At 45.1% G+C, this 14,425-nt stretch overlaps 1 protein-coding gene across 8 annotated transcripts in view; it reads left to right on the top strand.

The window, feature by feature from the left end:
• LOC6613325 (protein turtle) overlaps positions 1 to 14,425 on the top strand; it is a 38,445-nt gene that overhangs the window by 20,838 nt on the left and 3,182 nt on the right. For 4 of the 8 annotated variants that reach the window (XM_032713945.1, XM_032713942.1, XM_032713943.1 and 1 more), the window contains 6 exons: positions 374 to 615; positions 2,982 to 3,252; positions 3,356 to 4,219; positions 4,564 to 4,647; positions 9,975 to 10,388; positions 14,261 to 14,375. In XM_032713945.1, coding sequence (XP_032569836.1) covers positions 374 to 615; positions 2,982 to 3,252; positions 3,356 to 4,219; positions 4,564 to 4,647; positions 9,975 to 10,388; positions 14,261 to 14,375 — 1,990 coding nt within the window. Of the gene's footprint in view, positions 1 to 373; positions 616 to 2,981; positions 3,253 to 3,355; positions 4,220 to 4,563; positions 4,648 to 7,734; positions 7,819 to 9,974; positions 10,389 to 14,243; positions 14,376 to 14,425 lie in introns of those variants that run through there. The other 4 variants (XM_032713944.1, XM_032713941.1, XM_032713947.1 and 1 more) reach the window with 3 other exon arrangements.

The raw sequence follows: 14,425 nt of genomic DNA on the forward strand, positions 1-14,425 counted from the left end.
CGAAACAAAAGGCAGTTGGAAGGGCCGGAAATGCGTTGAGCGAAAATGGCGCTGCAGCGCATAAATCAGACAAACACAACGGATGATTCAGAAAACAACGGGGCCAGTGAGGCGAGTAGGGAACTGCAACAAAGAGCCCGGTTTCATTGTCTGCCGCAAATGGTGGCAGGACGAAGGACAATAGATAAGGGACTGCCGAGCCGGAAGGAGGCGGGCTGTGGGCTCACCCGCCCATGCCCCTGCTCCTGCTCGTCCTCTCCTCGTTGAAACCAAAAAGCGTAACAATTGCCACCACTTACCTTATTAATTCCTCGCTCTCGTTCTTGTGCCCATTCTCATTCTCATTTCGTTCTGGCACCACATTTCCTTGCAGGTGATTCAATTATACTCAATTGCCAGGCAGATGGCACGCCCACGCCGGAAATACTCTGGTACAAGGATGCCAATCCCGTCGATCCCTCGCCCACGGTGGGCATCTTCAACGACGGCACCGAGCTGCGGATCTCCACCATTCGGCACGAGGACATCGGAGAGTACACTTGCATTGCACGCAATGGTGAGGGACAAGTCTCCCATACGGCCCGTGTTATAATCGCGGGCGGCGCTGTAATCATGGTAAAAACCTAAATACAAATCACTTAATTTTGAGATACATACGGGGCTGTCCCAGAAATCTCGTCCAGACATAATTCCATCCGATGTTTCCCAGCAATCTCCTTCAGATTTGTCACATAAGTGTTGAAATCAGAATCAGAACGTGTCTATGAGTATGCAGCATAAATACTTTAAAATTGATGCATACTCTTAAACACAGCTTATAGTGATTTCTGTGGCACCCTCTATGAAAGTATTTGAAATGTTCGACAAATTCTGGGATACCAATGAATTTTTCGCATGAACTCCAACCTACACCCCCGAAAATCATCAGAGATTTCTGGAACGCCCCCGATAGAAAACCCAACCGATTCAAAAGTAGTATTAGGAGAAAAGTTTGTGCTGGGATTATGGGAGGAGGTGATGAGCATTGGCAGAGTAAAACCAGGGTTCGATCAGGTTACTAATATGTAGTTTTATTCTCTAACCCCCATCCACGTTAAAAACCCCCTAAACCTATTCCCCCAAAAAAACCCGTAGGATAAGGCAGCGCCCGACAAACACACACGCACCAAGTCCAAATCGAATGTTGTGAATGAGAGGCTGACCAACTGAAAATCGCTCCTTGCATTTTGCATTCCGGACTCCACATTTCGCATACTGCATAAACTGTTCAACGCTTTATCATTAACTAAGCCCCCCAGCTGGCTACCGACTCCCATTCACAGCAGACCCAATCACTCCGAAACTCCGGGCTTTGGGATTTGGGATTTGGAGAGCAGCCGCCAAACGGCTTCAGAAATCACCAGACCAAACCATGTCCAGATTCCGATTCCGAATCCGTGGGACTGCAGAGCAGGCCCAAAAACGAATGAAAAAAAGCCGTAACAAGCGTGAAACTTTTTGTGCCGCCATGTGGCCTCCATCCGGCCCGTATTTTTGCATGCCAGAAAGGGCAGACCGCCACACCCCCCACAAAACAGCTAAACAGAACAGAACAGAACAACCAGCAGAAGGAGCACAGGAGCACTCAGTACACTTGACATGGTCATTCGCCTAGTCTCAGGCAGATCCCCCTATTTACAACCTGCATACAAGCATGCTCACATGCCCCGCTCACACCCACACCGGCTGTACTGCCCACCCCGCCCACTTTTCCGACCATTCTGGGAAGCCTTCGTGAATGTGTGGGTGGAAACATGGCCGTCGTCGTCGTCGTCTGTATAGCATACTTTTGTGCGCCCCGCTAATGCATTTGCATTTCGGTTATTTACAGTTAGCTGCAACTGCAAGAGGGCGGGATTAGGGGGCGGCTAAGCCTGCACAGCGAGAAAAAAGTACACTTAAAGGGTATCAAAGAAAATTTTGAAATGTTTGATCTTTTGTGACAGTTGTATTATTTATTAATCTTAATCTTTTATATATGAACTAAGATTGATCCTTGGAACTATCGAAAATCTTTCTCACTGCACCTCACAAGCAATCCTGCCTTTTGGTCTATCCTTGCTGGCCTAGGGTTTTCCGCCCTACATGCACAAGCGGTTTGCCGTCTTGGAGCGCTTGAACTTTGACCTTTTGCTGGCTTTTCAGGCCAGCCAAGGAAAGCATGCAGCAGCAGTAGAAGCAGCAGGGTGGGAAGTGTACATATAGTACAGCTCGTGCTTCAATTACAGCTCAACCGTTTTGCAGCAATCTGCGCATAAATATTGCAATAACATTTATCTGACCGCAGGCAAAGTGGACATTTTATAGATGACCCCAAGGGAAATCGAAGCCAAACCGAAAGGCAAATCCAGCCAATTCAATTTACGAGCCCATTTCGGCCACCAGCAGTCGGAGTCAACCCACATCAATTTTGGCCATAACTAAAACTAATTCAAATGAAACAGTCTGCCAGCAAATTGCCCGAAAGCAAAGCGGCAGCAAATGTGCCCATTAAATTAACCAAGCCGTACACAACGGCCCAGAATGCACTCATGCAATTACCAGGAAGGACGAAAAGGGGTTCGGATCGTAATGTTTGGCTCCTGACATTTGACTGACAAGTTGTCAATGGCAGCGAGCAGGGGAGCAGGGGAGCGGGGGTTTTGGGGATACTGGGGTACTTGAGGAGGTAGAAAGCGGGGCACATTTCATAGCTGTGACAGCAGAAATGTTATTTCTCGGGAGCGAGTGCACACAAAGGATATCGATGACGGCGACAGCCAAAAATTAGCTGTCAAGCTCCAGGCTCCAAAAAGGCAACGGCCAGGGGTGGTTCCTTTTCACGATTTGAATTAGTCAACAGTCCACAGTCAACCGTCATAAGTTTGCAGTTACTCGTTACCCGTTCGTTGGACCCTCCTTTCTAAATATGCCATCATCCCATTTTCCCATACCCAAATCAGGTGCCTCCGACCAACCAAACGAAGCTCGAGGGCGAAAAAGTGATATTCTCCTGCGAGGCTAAGGCCATGCCCGGCAACGTCACGGTGCGCTGGTACCGCGAGGGTTCCCCCGTCCGGGAGGTGGCCGCCCTGGAGACCAGGGTCACCATCCGCAAGGACGGCTCGCTCATCATCAACCCCATCAAGCCGGACGACTCGGGCCAGTATCTCTGCGAGGTGACCAACGGCATCGGCGATCCGCAGAGCGCCTCCGCCTACCTCAGCGTCGAATGTGAGTAACTCAATCAATTCTTTTAATTACACTCAAGAACCCATAAGTTACTTAATTTAAAACTCGAATATCCCTATCTAATTTGCCAACCTTTCCTGTGCAGATCCCGCCAAGGTCACCTTCACGCCCACGGTGCAATACCTGCCGTTCCGCCTAGCCGGCGTGGTCCAGTGCTACATCAAGTCGAGTCCGCAGCTGCAGTACGTGACCTGGACGAAGGACAAGCGCTTGCTGGAGCCGTACCAGATGAAGGACATCGTGGTGATGGCCAACGGTTCGCTGCTGTTCACGCGGGTCAATGAGGAGCACCAGGGCCAGTACGCCTGCACGCCGTACAATGCACAGGGCACGGCTGGAGCTTCCGGGGTCATGGACGTGCTCGTCCGGAAGCCGCCCGCCTTCACCGTAGAGCCGGAGACGCTCTACCAGCGCAAGGTGGGCGACAGCGTAGAGATGCACTGCGACGCCTTGGAGGCGGAGGGCACGGAGCGACCCACCATCAAGTGGCAGCGTCAGGAGGGCGAGCAGCTGACCGAGTCGCAGCGCAATCGCATCAAGATCTCCGGGGGCAATATCACCATTGAGAATCTGAGAAGGGAGGACTTCGGCTACTACCAGTGCGTGGTCTCCAACGAAGTGGCCACCCTGATGGCCGTAACCCAGCTGGTGATCGAGGGCACCCAGCCGCACGCGCCCTACAATATCACGGGCAAGGCCACCGAGTCTTCGATAACTCTGCAATGGCTGCCAGGATACAGTGGTGGGTCGGAGTACAAGCAGGACTACACGATCTGGTTCCGGGAAGCGGGCGTCAACGACTGGCAAACGATCTCCGTGACGCCCTCGGGCAGCACCCAGGTCACCATCAATGGCTTGGCCTCCGGAACCACCTACGAGTTCCAGGTGGTGGGCCGGAATGTCCTGGGCGACGGGATGATGAGCAAAGTGATGACCGTGCGCACACTGGGTAAGTCCTCTGGATCCTCTCCGCATATCTGTCTTTCGTTCGCTTGCTCCTTCCTTTTACTTTTGTTTTTGGGTTCTTGCTGCAGTCGCTCCCCGGCATATCCTGCACATAATCTCATGAGAAAAACCTCTGCACAAAATGAATCTGGATTGGCTCTAACATAACGCTCTTGTTTTTCTCTCGTTTTCTTCTCTTTTTCCTCACCGACCTCCATCGAAAAACAAAACCGCTACTCGATCTAACTATCTCATACTAATCATGCGCGCGATCAAATGCAAACTGTCAAATGCCAAACCGCGACCACGAATTTTTCCTGGGAACCACGGAAAATTCGGGTTCAATAGAAGACGCTCCGGCAGCGCCACGTAATGTCAAGGCTGCAACACAACCGCCCGACTCATTCTTTCAGCTAATGCCAGACGAAGCTGGTAAGAGAATAATACCCAAAAAAAAAATCAAACAAACAAAAAGAATCCCACCGTAAATCCCTAGAATTCTTAGTTGTATATAAGAATCGGATGCGAACCGTCAGCAATCGCAGCCATCGACGTACAAGGATTAAATCTCGCTGAAATCTGAAATCTTTATGTAGTTGCGCCAGCATTTTCCAAACTTTTTACTACCTAAGACTGAATGATGTATATACACAAAACTTAAAGAATCGCAAATGGGGGCTCCAAATTATAAGGTTTCTTTTATACAAATCCAATGCATGATTGAATAGCTGCTCTTGTTGACTCCCCCCAATTGTTGTGCTATCTAGAAACCAAGAAGAGAACAAATATATCTAATAGCCCACTATCAACGTTAATTAATTGAATGTATGATTTCTTTTAAATTGTTGTATTAGACTATAGTTTGTAGCAAGCAAAGGATGTGAGATGAATCCATTTGAGAGCACATTGCAAACCCAGCTGAATAGTTTCTCCGACCCATTTCATAGACTGCATGAGGCTTGAATGAAAACCCCCAGAACTGTAAATACCCACATTTATTTTTCGATATTTCACAAAGTTCTTCAAAAGTGTGAGTTCTTAACACCCAAAACAATTTTCCAGCCGACTGGAGGCTTTCCATCCACTTACTCCCTTACTGGCGACCGCAGAGCTATATCCCACCATCTCCCCAATGAATACAATATTGGGAAAAAAGATGCAACAATTAAATATTCAAACCAATTATACACGGCTCCCCATTTATTGGCTGCCAAAGCACGCCCCGAATTCGCGCCATTTCCCATGGGGCATAATTTGGCACATGTGCCGGGGACTCGGGCCACGGATCTGGGGTTTCGGGATTCTGCGTTCCCGCGTCCTTTGGCCTGGATACGAATATTACATTTGTGGGACTCACGCACACCGCGAGGACTATCTGCGTTGATCTGCGTTCGCGTGTGTGCGTAATTAAAACAGTTTGGCCCCCCATTTAATTATTTAAATTAATTGAACTGTTTTTACAACTGTTCTGCGTGTGTTTGTTGTCCGTGTCTTGCAGGTTGTGTGCGGTCGATATGACAACGCCCATTCCCCCAGCCCCCAGCCCCCAGTCCCAAGCCCAAGCCCCACTTCGAACACCACTCGCCCACTCGCTCCCACTGCCGAAAGAGCGTAATTTAAACAACCATATTACCAAATGCCGAGGCGCATTTAACAAGCACGCCTGCCACGCCCCCGCTAGATGCCACCGCCCCTTTTGCGGGGCGCCGTAGGTGCGGCAATTTGAATGCCTTTGTCGACGTTGCCGCGTGTTTTTCCAACCGCTTTGCGATAATAGTTAATTTTATCCTGGCTCTCTCTGTCCCTCTCGCTCCCCTCGGCTCGTTGTGTATGTAGTTTCCCCTCCTATTTATGTATGTGTATGTAATCCCCCCGCCCCCTTCGCTCGTTCACACACACACACACAAATAAATGCTTTCCCCCATTTAGCGTATTTAATTTACTTGTGTGTGCGTGTATTACAGTGCGTATACGTGTTGGCGCACGCGTAGGTTTGAAAAATAAGGAAGAACGCTACAAAATATCAAATAACAACAAGGACGAAACACTGGCAACGAAAAACAAAAAGGCGGCAACTCTGGCGGCAAATGTGCGCCGTGTTGTGTAATGCAACCCTGGATTTCGTGTACGTGTGTACCTTTTTTTGGCGCTTGTAACGAAACACCTACCCACTACAAGAACCATCCAATGCCACCGCCCATCTGACCGCCCATCCACCCACAAACACCGCCCACCACCCACCACCCACTGCCCACCGCCTCATTTCATCCTCAGCACCCCAGTAAACTCCAAGAAACAACAAGAACAAGAACAGTAACAGCAACTAAAACAAGAACAGCAGTTAAACCAAACGCCTCGCAGAAATTGTACTTCCTTTGGCATTTATTTTCGTTTGTGCTCCTTGGTCGCCGCTTTATTTTTCTTAAAATATTTCCTTTATTTTAAATCCTGCATAAAACATCAACGGTAAACCATTCGCCACTGCCCCACCACCCACTCACACACACACTTGTGCAGCAGACTGTGTGAGTGTGCGTTCGTGCCGCATTTGTTTATGTCGAGAAATTTTCATACGCCATGTAGACCCGCTGACGGTGGCACTTGCTCCCACTCACCATTCACCGCTCAACCACCCCCGCCAGCCCGCCATACACCACCACCCACCAATTGACGTGGGTGGTGCAGGGCGGTGCGTGCTGCTTTCCCTGCTGTTTTATCCATACGGCGCAGCGCTTAAAAATTAATAACAACAATGCGAGCAGCACGCTCCTTCAACATTTGCAACATTTCTGCCCTGACATTCGGAAAATTAAAGCACTGAAACATAAAACGGGGGATACCCTACAAAAAGGAAAGGTGTAGAATACAGACTTGCACAGTGATATATTTTTAAAAATTAAGCAGATTGGAACATCATATATGATATAAAAACAATCGGAATTTGTAATAGAAACCAAGAGTAGATTAGTATAGATTGATGGTTTTCCTTATCGAAACCTTCCAAAGCCCTGCAAATATTCTGCCTCTTTGTCAACTGCATAATCTTCTGGATCAACCTAGTACCCAACCACTTGGCATAGCCACCAGGCGAAGGATGCAAATCTAACCAGAGAAAATGCATGTCAAGGCTGATTATAAACGAAAGCCCACACATGTGCACTTATGAATATTCAATGCATTTCACTGTCATAATTACGGCAAGGTCCTGGTTGCCATGCGAGTTTTACTGTTCTAGGAGAGAATTTGAATTTGCATTCGATCAAGGTAAACTAAACGAGGACTCGTTGCGAGTGATTGAGTTTCTCTCTGAGGGAGCGGCCTCTGACCTTTGAGAACTGTGACCCCGTAGTTAGCACAACTTTCGGTACTTGGATTGCACTTTCTTTCAATTTTCCAAACACGCACCTCAACCTTTTTGCACACCTTAGCTTTAATTACTTACTGGACATGATTTGATTTGAATTTTAATTTGATTTTGAATTTTGTGTTTCGTGTTTTGTGTTTCTAATTTATTTGCAGACCTCTTAGCCTATTTTGACATTTACTTTCACACCGACTCGCGTGGCACACTAGTTTATTCGCCGCCCAAATTGAGAGTCAAAGGTACTCGTATCGTACATCATTACATAATGCGATGTGGGAGTGTTCTAGTTAAGTTTCTAGTGTGTAGAATAGCAGCGTGTAAAATAGCTAGCTAGTGGGTAAGAAAGCGAATTCTTTATCTGCAGGATCTCACGCTATTTATTGAGCACCAAATTTAGTGTTTTGCATAAACATTCGGTTATTATCTTTTAATACGACCAATAGTAATGGTTTTTAAAAATTCTTATACTACCAATGTAAGCACCTAGAACTTAACTGAACAACCCACATTACTTATCCCATATTTTTTTGTTCACTGCCAAGTGGCGCTCGAGTAATGTCTCTGTCTTGTGAAACAGCTAGTAATTCCTGCAAGCGAACTGCAGATTTACTGCGGGTCACCATGAACCTTCCCCTGAATCCCCCCACACAGCTGCAGTCATAAATAACATTTAACCGTGCGACGACGCCTCGTGCCTTTTTTACCCCGACTTTACCCTTGACATTTTTCAGTCCGTCCGTCTGCGTCTGCCCATCTCATTTAGGCCTTTTTCCCAGCCGCTTTTCCCGGGCCATTTTGCTTTTTATGTTTGTCACTTGTCTCGTTTATGTTATGTCAAATCTGCGCACATTTTTTATGCGGGCCGAGAATTAAAGGGTTGCCACTGCTGCTGCTACTGCTACTGGCACTCGCTGCTCATTTCTGCCCCATTCGCATAATCAACTTTTGATATATGCGAGTGCGAGGAGTATGCGCTTTCAAATCCCGCGAGGGCTCTTTAAATGCATTTTTAATTAACATACATACATACATAATGAGCGTGGCATTTTTCGTTAGCACCATCGTCACAATAAATGGCTTGCACTTATTTTCCACACGTGGGGGGCTGAGGTGGTGGGAAATCGTGGGGCATCGTGGGGGAAAGCGCCGAAAAACCCGAAATTTCCACCCATTCGCACCGTCAGCTCATCTGATACACACTTTCCATAAACACACATCGTTTTATGCTGTTCCCAAATTTCATAAGCGCCATTGGGAGCTACCACGAATTGGTCGCCATTTACATGACATATTGTGTATATTTCCAAGCAGTTTTAATTTGCATTTGCATGTGCGACAAGCCGAATCCAGAGTACAGAGTACGGACCCGGAATTCCATCGAGACCGGCAGTTAATTGCATCCAGCAGGAGTTCTCCAATCAGGAGGTCCTGACAAGCGTACGGGGAATTCAGGTTATCTATGCCTATAATTCGTTTGCATGCACTCAGCAGTATCCTTGTGTAGTATCCTTTTTTTTTTTGCCACTCTTGCCATTTGCAAACACGAACGGAAGTTGGGGACCCACAAGTATTCAAATGCGAGAACGAAAATGGAAAGTTTTATGTGTGTATGCTAATTAAAATGTGTTTTTGTCAATCCCCTCACAGCCGGACTCGTTGTCATGAATAAATGCATGGTGCAAAAAAGGAAAAGGTCGCAAAGAGTTGCAAAAAGCCAAATGGAATTTTCATAAAGCTTTTAAGCGTAGCCAAAAATGAAATAAATAAAATCGCCTAAAACAAAGAAGGGCGAACCATACACTGCGCAATTTTTCGTAGTTATTCTGAAAAGTAACAATGTGTAGTAAATGTTATAATTAAATTCATTTGTTTAGTTTTTTCAGGCAATATTTAAATTGTTCACATTTAAGGTAGGGGTTCTTTTTTGAGAGAAAATTGGAAAAGCTTAACGACAGAAGGTAACAAAAAGGCAGGGAAAAACCTTCGCGCAAACAAACAAAGCATAAAATGAAATGCAAATAAATCAAAAATAATGCAAACGATTTAGCACAAGTACACTGAAAATAATACGGGCTTCAAGGGGGGAAAACAAATAGTTCAAATCTAAAGGTTAAATTATTGAACCCAATTTGGCGAATAAAACAAAGAGGCCCTTCAAAACGATTATAACGATTTATGAATGAATATCTCTCTGAATTTATTTCAATGTATGCATATTTCGTTGTCGGATTTCACCTTTGTACGTTGTTGGCAATTGAAATTGGTTTAAATTGCTGACTGGAAAACAAGGCAGGACAAAACCCCGTGCTCTACCCCTTTGCAATCTCTTTTTGTGTACCTACTAATGGATCGTTTTTTCTCTACCTCCCATTCTCGTACCCCCCAAATAAAACAGGTCCCAAACCAGGACCGCCGAGGAACGTGTCCGTCACGGAGGTCTCGAACGGATTCCTCATCACGTGGCAGTCGCCGCTGGAGCGGGCGCACATCGTCAAGTTCTACACCATCAAGTACCGGACGGACGCGCAGTGGAAGACACTCAACCGGGGACAAATCCGGCCGGAGGAGACGCAGTATCTGGTCAAGAACCTGGTGGGCGGAAGGACCTACTACTTCCGGGTGCTGGCCAACTCGGAGAAGTCGTACGAGTCCAGCGACGAGGTGAAGTTCCCTGTGCCGGCACGTGTCAAGCACAAGGCGATTACCGCCGGCGTCGTTGGGGGCATCCTGTTTTTTATTGTTGCGATCATTTTATCGGTTTGTGCCGTAAAAATTTGCAATAAACGTAAACGACGAAAACAGGAAAAAGGTAACACTGAGGCTAAAGCTAACACACACACTTGAAATGGTTTTTGATGACAATCACAACTTGATATTGCTAATGATAATGCTAACGATATAGATGTACCGATACCGATACCGATCCGTGCGATACTAATATCTTTAATAATCGTAACAGTAATCGTAATACTCGATGACGATGTTCTTGTTGTTGGCGAACCCGAACCGAAACCATAATCGTTATAGATACGAGTGTAATAACTCCAACTAACTTACTAACTAACTAACAGTCACTAATTATTGATAATGTACCTACATTCCGAGTTTCCGACGGCAGAGGCCATCCAATTATCGATAACTTTGAACTGATTACCGATAATCGTTATTTGCTGTGCTTTATGAGTTTTGCTTAAAATAGCCACTTCCGTTCTCCATTCAGTTTCGAAAGATTGGTTTGTTCGGCAACAACAGCACATTGGAATTTGCATACGAAACCGTTTGTTTGCCCAAAGTAAAATATTTGACAAAATTTCTGAGCCGTTGAGGCATTTGATATGAAATTCTCCATAAATTATGCCTGTCTGAGATCTGTATGATTTGTACGTTTTCGTTGTAGTTGTGCAAGTAAAATTGAGTTACAATTTGGCAAAAGTTGCTGAAAAATCTCTGTATATATATATTTACATACTAATTGGATTTTGTTTCGCTTCTCCTTATTTGGTTATCCTTATTTTCTGAATTCTGGTTTTTGATTTCATTAGCTCTGAGTTTCTCTTTATCCGGGCCCAAAAACCCCGCCCCCTGTACCTATGCTCGCGTCCCCCCGGTTCCACTCATCCATATCCGTAGACAAAAGTGACTCCCCCAGATCTTTGTTGAAAATCGGCCACCAGACCACCGCCCCCTGAAGTTATCAGTTTTGTTTGCATTCCATTAGTTAAGCCTTCTGTTCGTATCATTGGGCCTACGTATGATTTCTGTAAACTCAATCTGGCTTCATAGCGCTTTGCAGCCTGTTTGTTTTCTAATTCATCGCATGAACATATTACTTACTAGTTGTTGACACTTTAGTTAAGCATTAAGCAAAGATGCCAAACGCAATCGATTAAGCTCTGTCCCCGCCTTTTTCCGGGGAAACCCCTTTCGCAACCAACATGAATCTGCCGGCCAAAGTTGAGCGGAAATTGAAAATGCCAGGGCCAGAGGACCAGTATATCCAGGACATCCATTATTTGACGCCCGCTGGCTTTAATGCAATCGAATCCAACCCGGACCGAATCAATCCCATCCAAACCGAACAAAACCGACCATATCGAACCTCTGTCTCTGCTTTTTGTTATGGTTTTTGCTTTAAACTGTATTTTAAGTGGATTAATTAATGTTGCGTTGTTTAAATCAATTATTTATGTATTCTTTCCGAGACCCCCCTTCCCCCACACACTTACACATCACAGAAAAAAAATGAAGAAATATACAATGAGCAGGGAAATTGCGAATTTTTAAATCAATGCAACCCATTAACTGTGAAATATGATGAACATACGAACGTATTCTATACAGAAAACATTGTTCTCAATTTTATCCTCAATTTTTTTTCATGCTGTGGTAAAAACACATTACGATAGATTAACGTAAAAGCGGTAATAATATAAATGTGACAAGCTGATAACGCTGATGGTAGAAATGCCTTTATCTATTAACCATTTACAAGCATGTTCTTGGCCAAGTCGTCGTTGTTTCTGCCCAGGGCTGAGTTCATGACAGATAAAGGCATTTTCAGCAGAGAGCATAGACCTATAGATCTATATACATGGTTAATGACCATTTATATAGCACAATACTGGGCAGACGTTTTTTGTAAACAATTCACGCACAAAGATGGTAAAATAAGGCCCACAAACCAAGTCGATAGAGCATTCGAAACTAGAAAACCGAATCCGAAGCATAAAATGATCGCGTCGCTGATCGGTTATATCCGGTACATACCCGCCCTTGTCCGCCCAACTTTCGGGACTCCAAACGGGTGCTATTACCCCATTAAAGCTATATATATTATGGAGTCCGAGTTGGGCAGTCAAAATGCGGAGCGACCGGGCCAACTAAAATATGAGTAAAGCGTATAGTAAGACCCCCTAAAACCCCAACATCGATACAAGCAAGGGTAAGTTTTTGCAATCATTTTAAGTCGATGTCGTGTACCACAGATCCTGAGTACTGACAACTAAAGGTTATTTTCAGACGAGTTCCCACCACCCCAACCAACCAACCAACAAACCAAGCAATCAATCAAGAACCAACTAACCAACACTGACATCACCACAACCATCGATTAAGCATCTGCATTCCACTAACAATCCGCAATGCTTGGGTCCCAAGTTGTCAGTGGCTCTGTTCTCGGGCAGATCGTTCAGATACTGCCGCACTTTCTCGAATATATACATATATATATCTCAAGCACCCCACACATTCCAGAGCTCACAGATTTCATAATTACCCAAAAAACACATGCACTGCCAAGCAAAACATGACAAAAAAGCCAAACAAAAACACTACTTCTCGAACACTTTTCGTTTTTTGTTTTTTGTGAATCACTTGTACTTGGGCAAAAGTTTTTTTGTCGCTTATCCTCAGTTTGTTTTTTGCATACCCATAATCCCCATATGATCAGCAATATTTGGTTTTCGATTTGCATTAAAGTTCAGTTCCAGTATCTCTCTATCTCTCTTTTCCGTTGGCACAATTCGTAACTTGACCATTTAAAAGCCATTTCACGTGTCATTGTTTTTTTCCAACCATTCGAAGCCAGATCCTAAATAAAATACTGCGAAGAGCACACGGCGGCTGTGTATACTTGCACCTCGGAGCGCGTGTATGTGCCATATGCTATATGGTGTTTGCTGTAATGCCAAGTTTCCGCATATAGCCGTATATGTATGTGGGGGTTCCCCTTCGACGGCTTAGTTTGTCATCGACCGTCAATCGCAACTGGCCGGAGGAGCATTAGGTTTCGATTTAGTTGGCATTGTTATTCCACGACCCCGTAGTCGCCGTTCAATTACCCAAACTCCGCGAAATTGGCCCACTGGTTCACTAATTGGCGCCTCTTCCTGCTCCACATGTAATTGCAATGTAACCCCAATCAAATGAAACTAACCAACAACATAGTTTAGTCGTAGTCATCTAACTGCTAACTGGTAAATGGCAACTGTTATCTGCTAACTGGCGACTGTTTAGTGTCCCCTAGTAATAGCCCAGTAACTGCTAAAATTTTAACAATCTAAACTTATTAGCCACGACAACTGAAACAACAAGCGTGTGTAATCTGACGATGCTGGCATGCAAATTGGCATAATCAACGTAACCAGGTGCACAGAGAGAAAGAGTCGGACCGAGTTTGTTAAAAACCAATTAAAAAAGTAACAACAAATTAAAGTAGCTAAATCTCCTGCTGTTTTAAAGCTATTTCTAAGGTGTGTAAAAGCAGGCAATACTATATTTTGTATGTGGCATGACGAAGATACAAAATGGTACTGCATATTAGTGATTTTGAAACCGTAGGGATTTCTGTGGCACCCCGACCGTGTTATAATCATACATATTAACCCAAAAGCCCCGTTCCAACCATATGAAAGACCTTTCTCTCTGCAGGACCTCAATTACGCCAGTTTGTCCTCGATTTAAGCAGAATTCCGAAATAGCGTAATCGCATTTATATACGTCTATATGTAGAGAGCACCGTAGTAGATATGCATATGCATAGACCTATAACCGTGAACGTCGTGTGTGTATATAGAGTTTGTGTGCTTGGTAGCTGTACGTACGGTGTACGGGTATTTTATTTACCGGATTGGACGGCTCACGCTGCACGCCAAATTAATTTTAGAAATTATACGTTTGCAGAGTTCAACATGGTAGCTTGCAGGATAACGGACGCTCGTAACATTGCCGCCAATAATCATCATTTGCACAATCGCAGTACGGGCTCAATTTCCTCTGGTCAAGTGCCTTTAAAAAAGTGAGTATGCCCTTCGGATTGCGCATCAGCATTAACTGACTCCAAATTCT

The sequence above is a fragment of the Drosophila sechellia genome, chromosome 2L (assembly GCF_004382195.2).
Source record: "Drosophila sechellia strain sech25 chromosome 2L, ASM438219v1, whole genome shotgun sequence".
Classification (NCBI taxonomy): domain Eukaryota; kingdom Metazoa; phylum Arthropoda; class Insecta; order Diptera; family Drosophilidae; genus Drosophila; species Drosophila sechellia.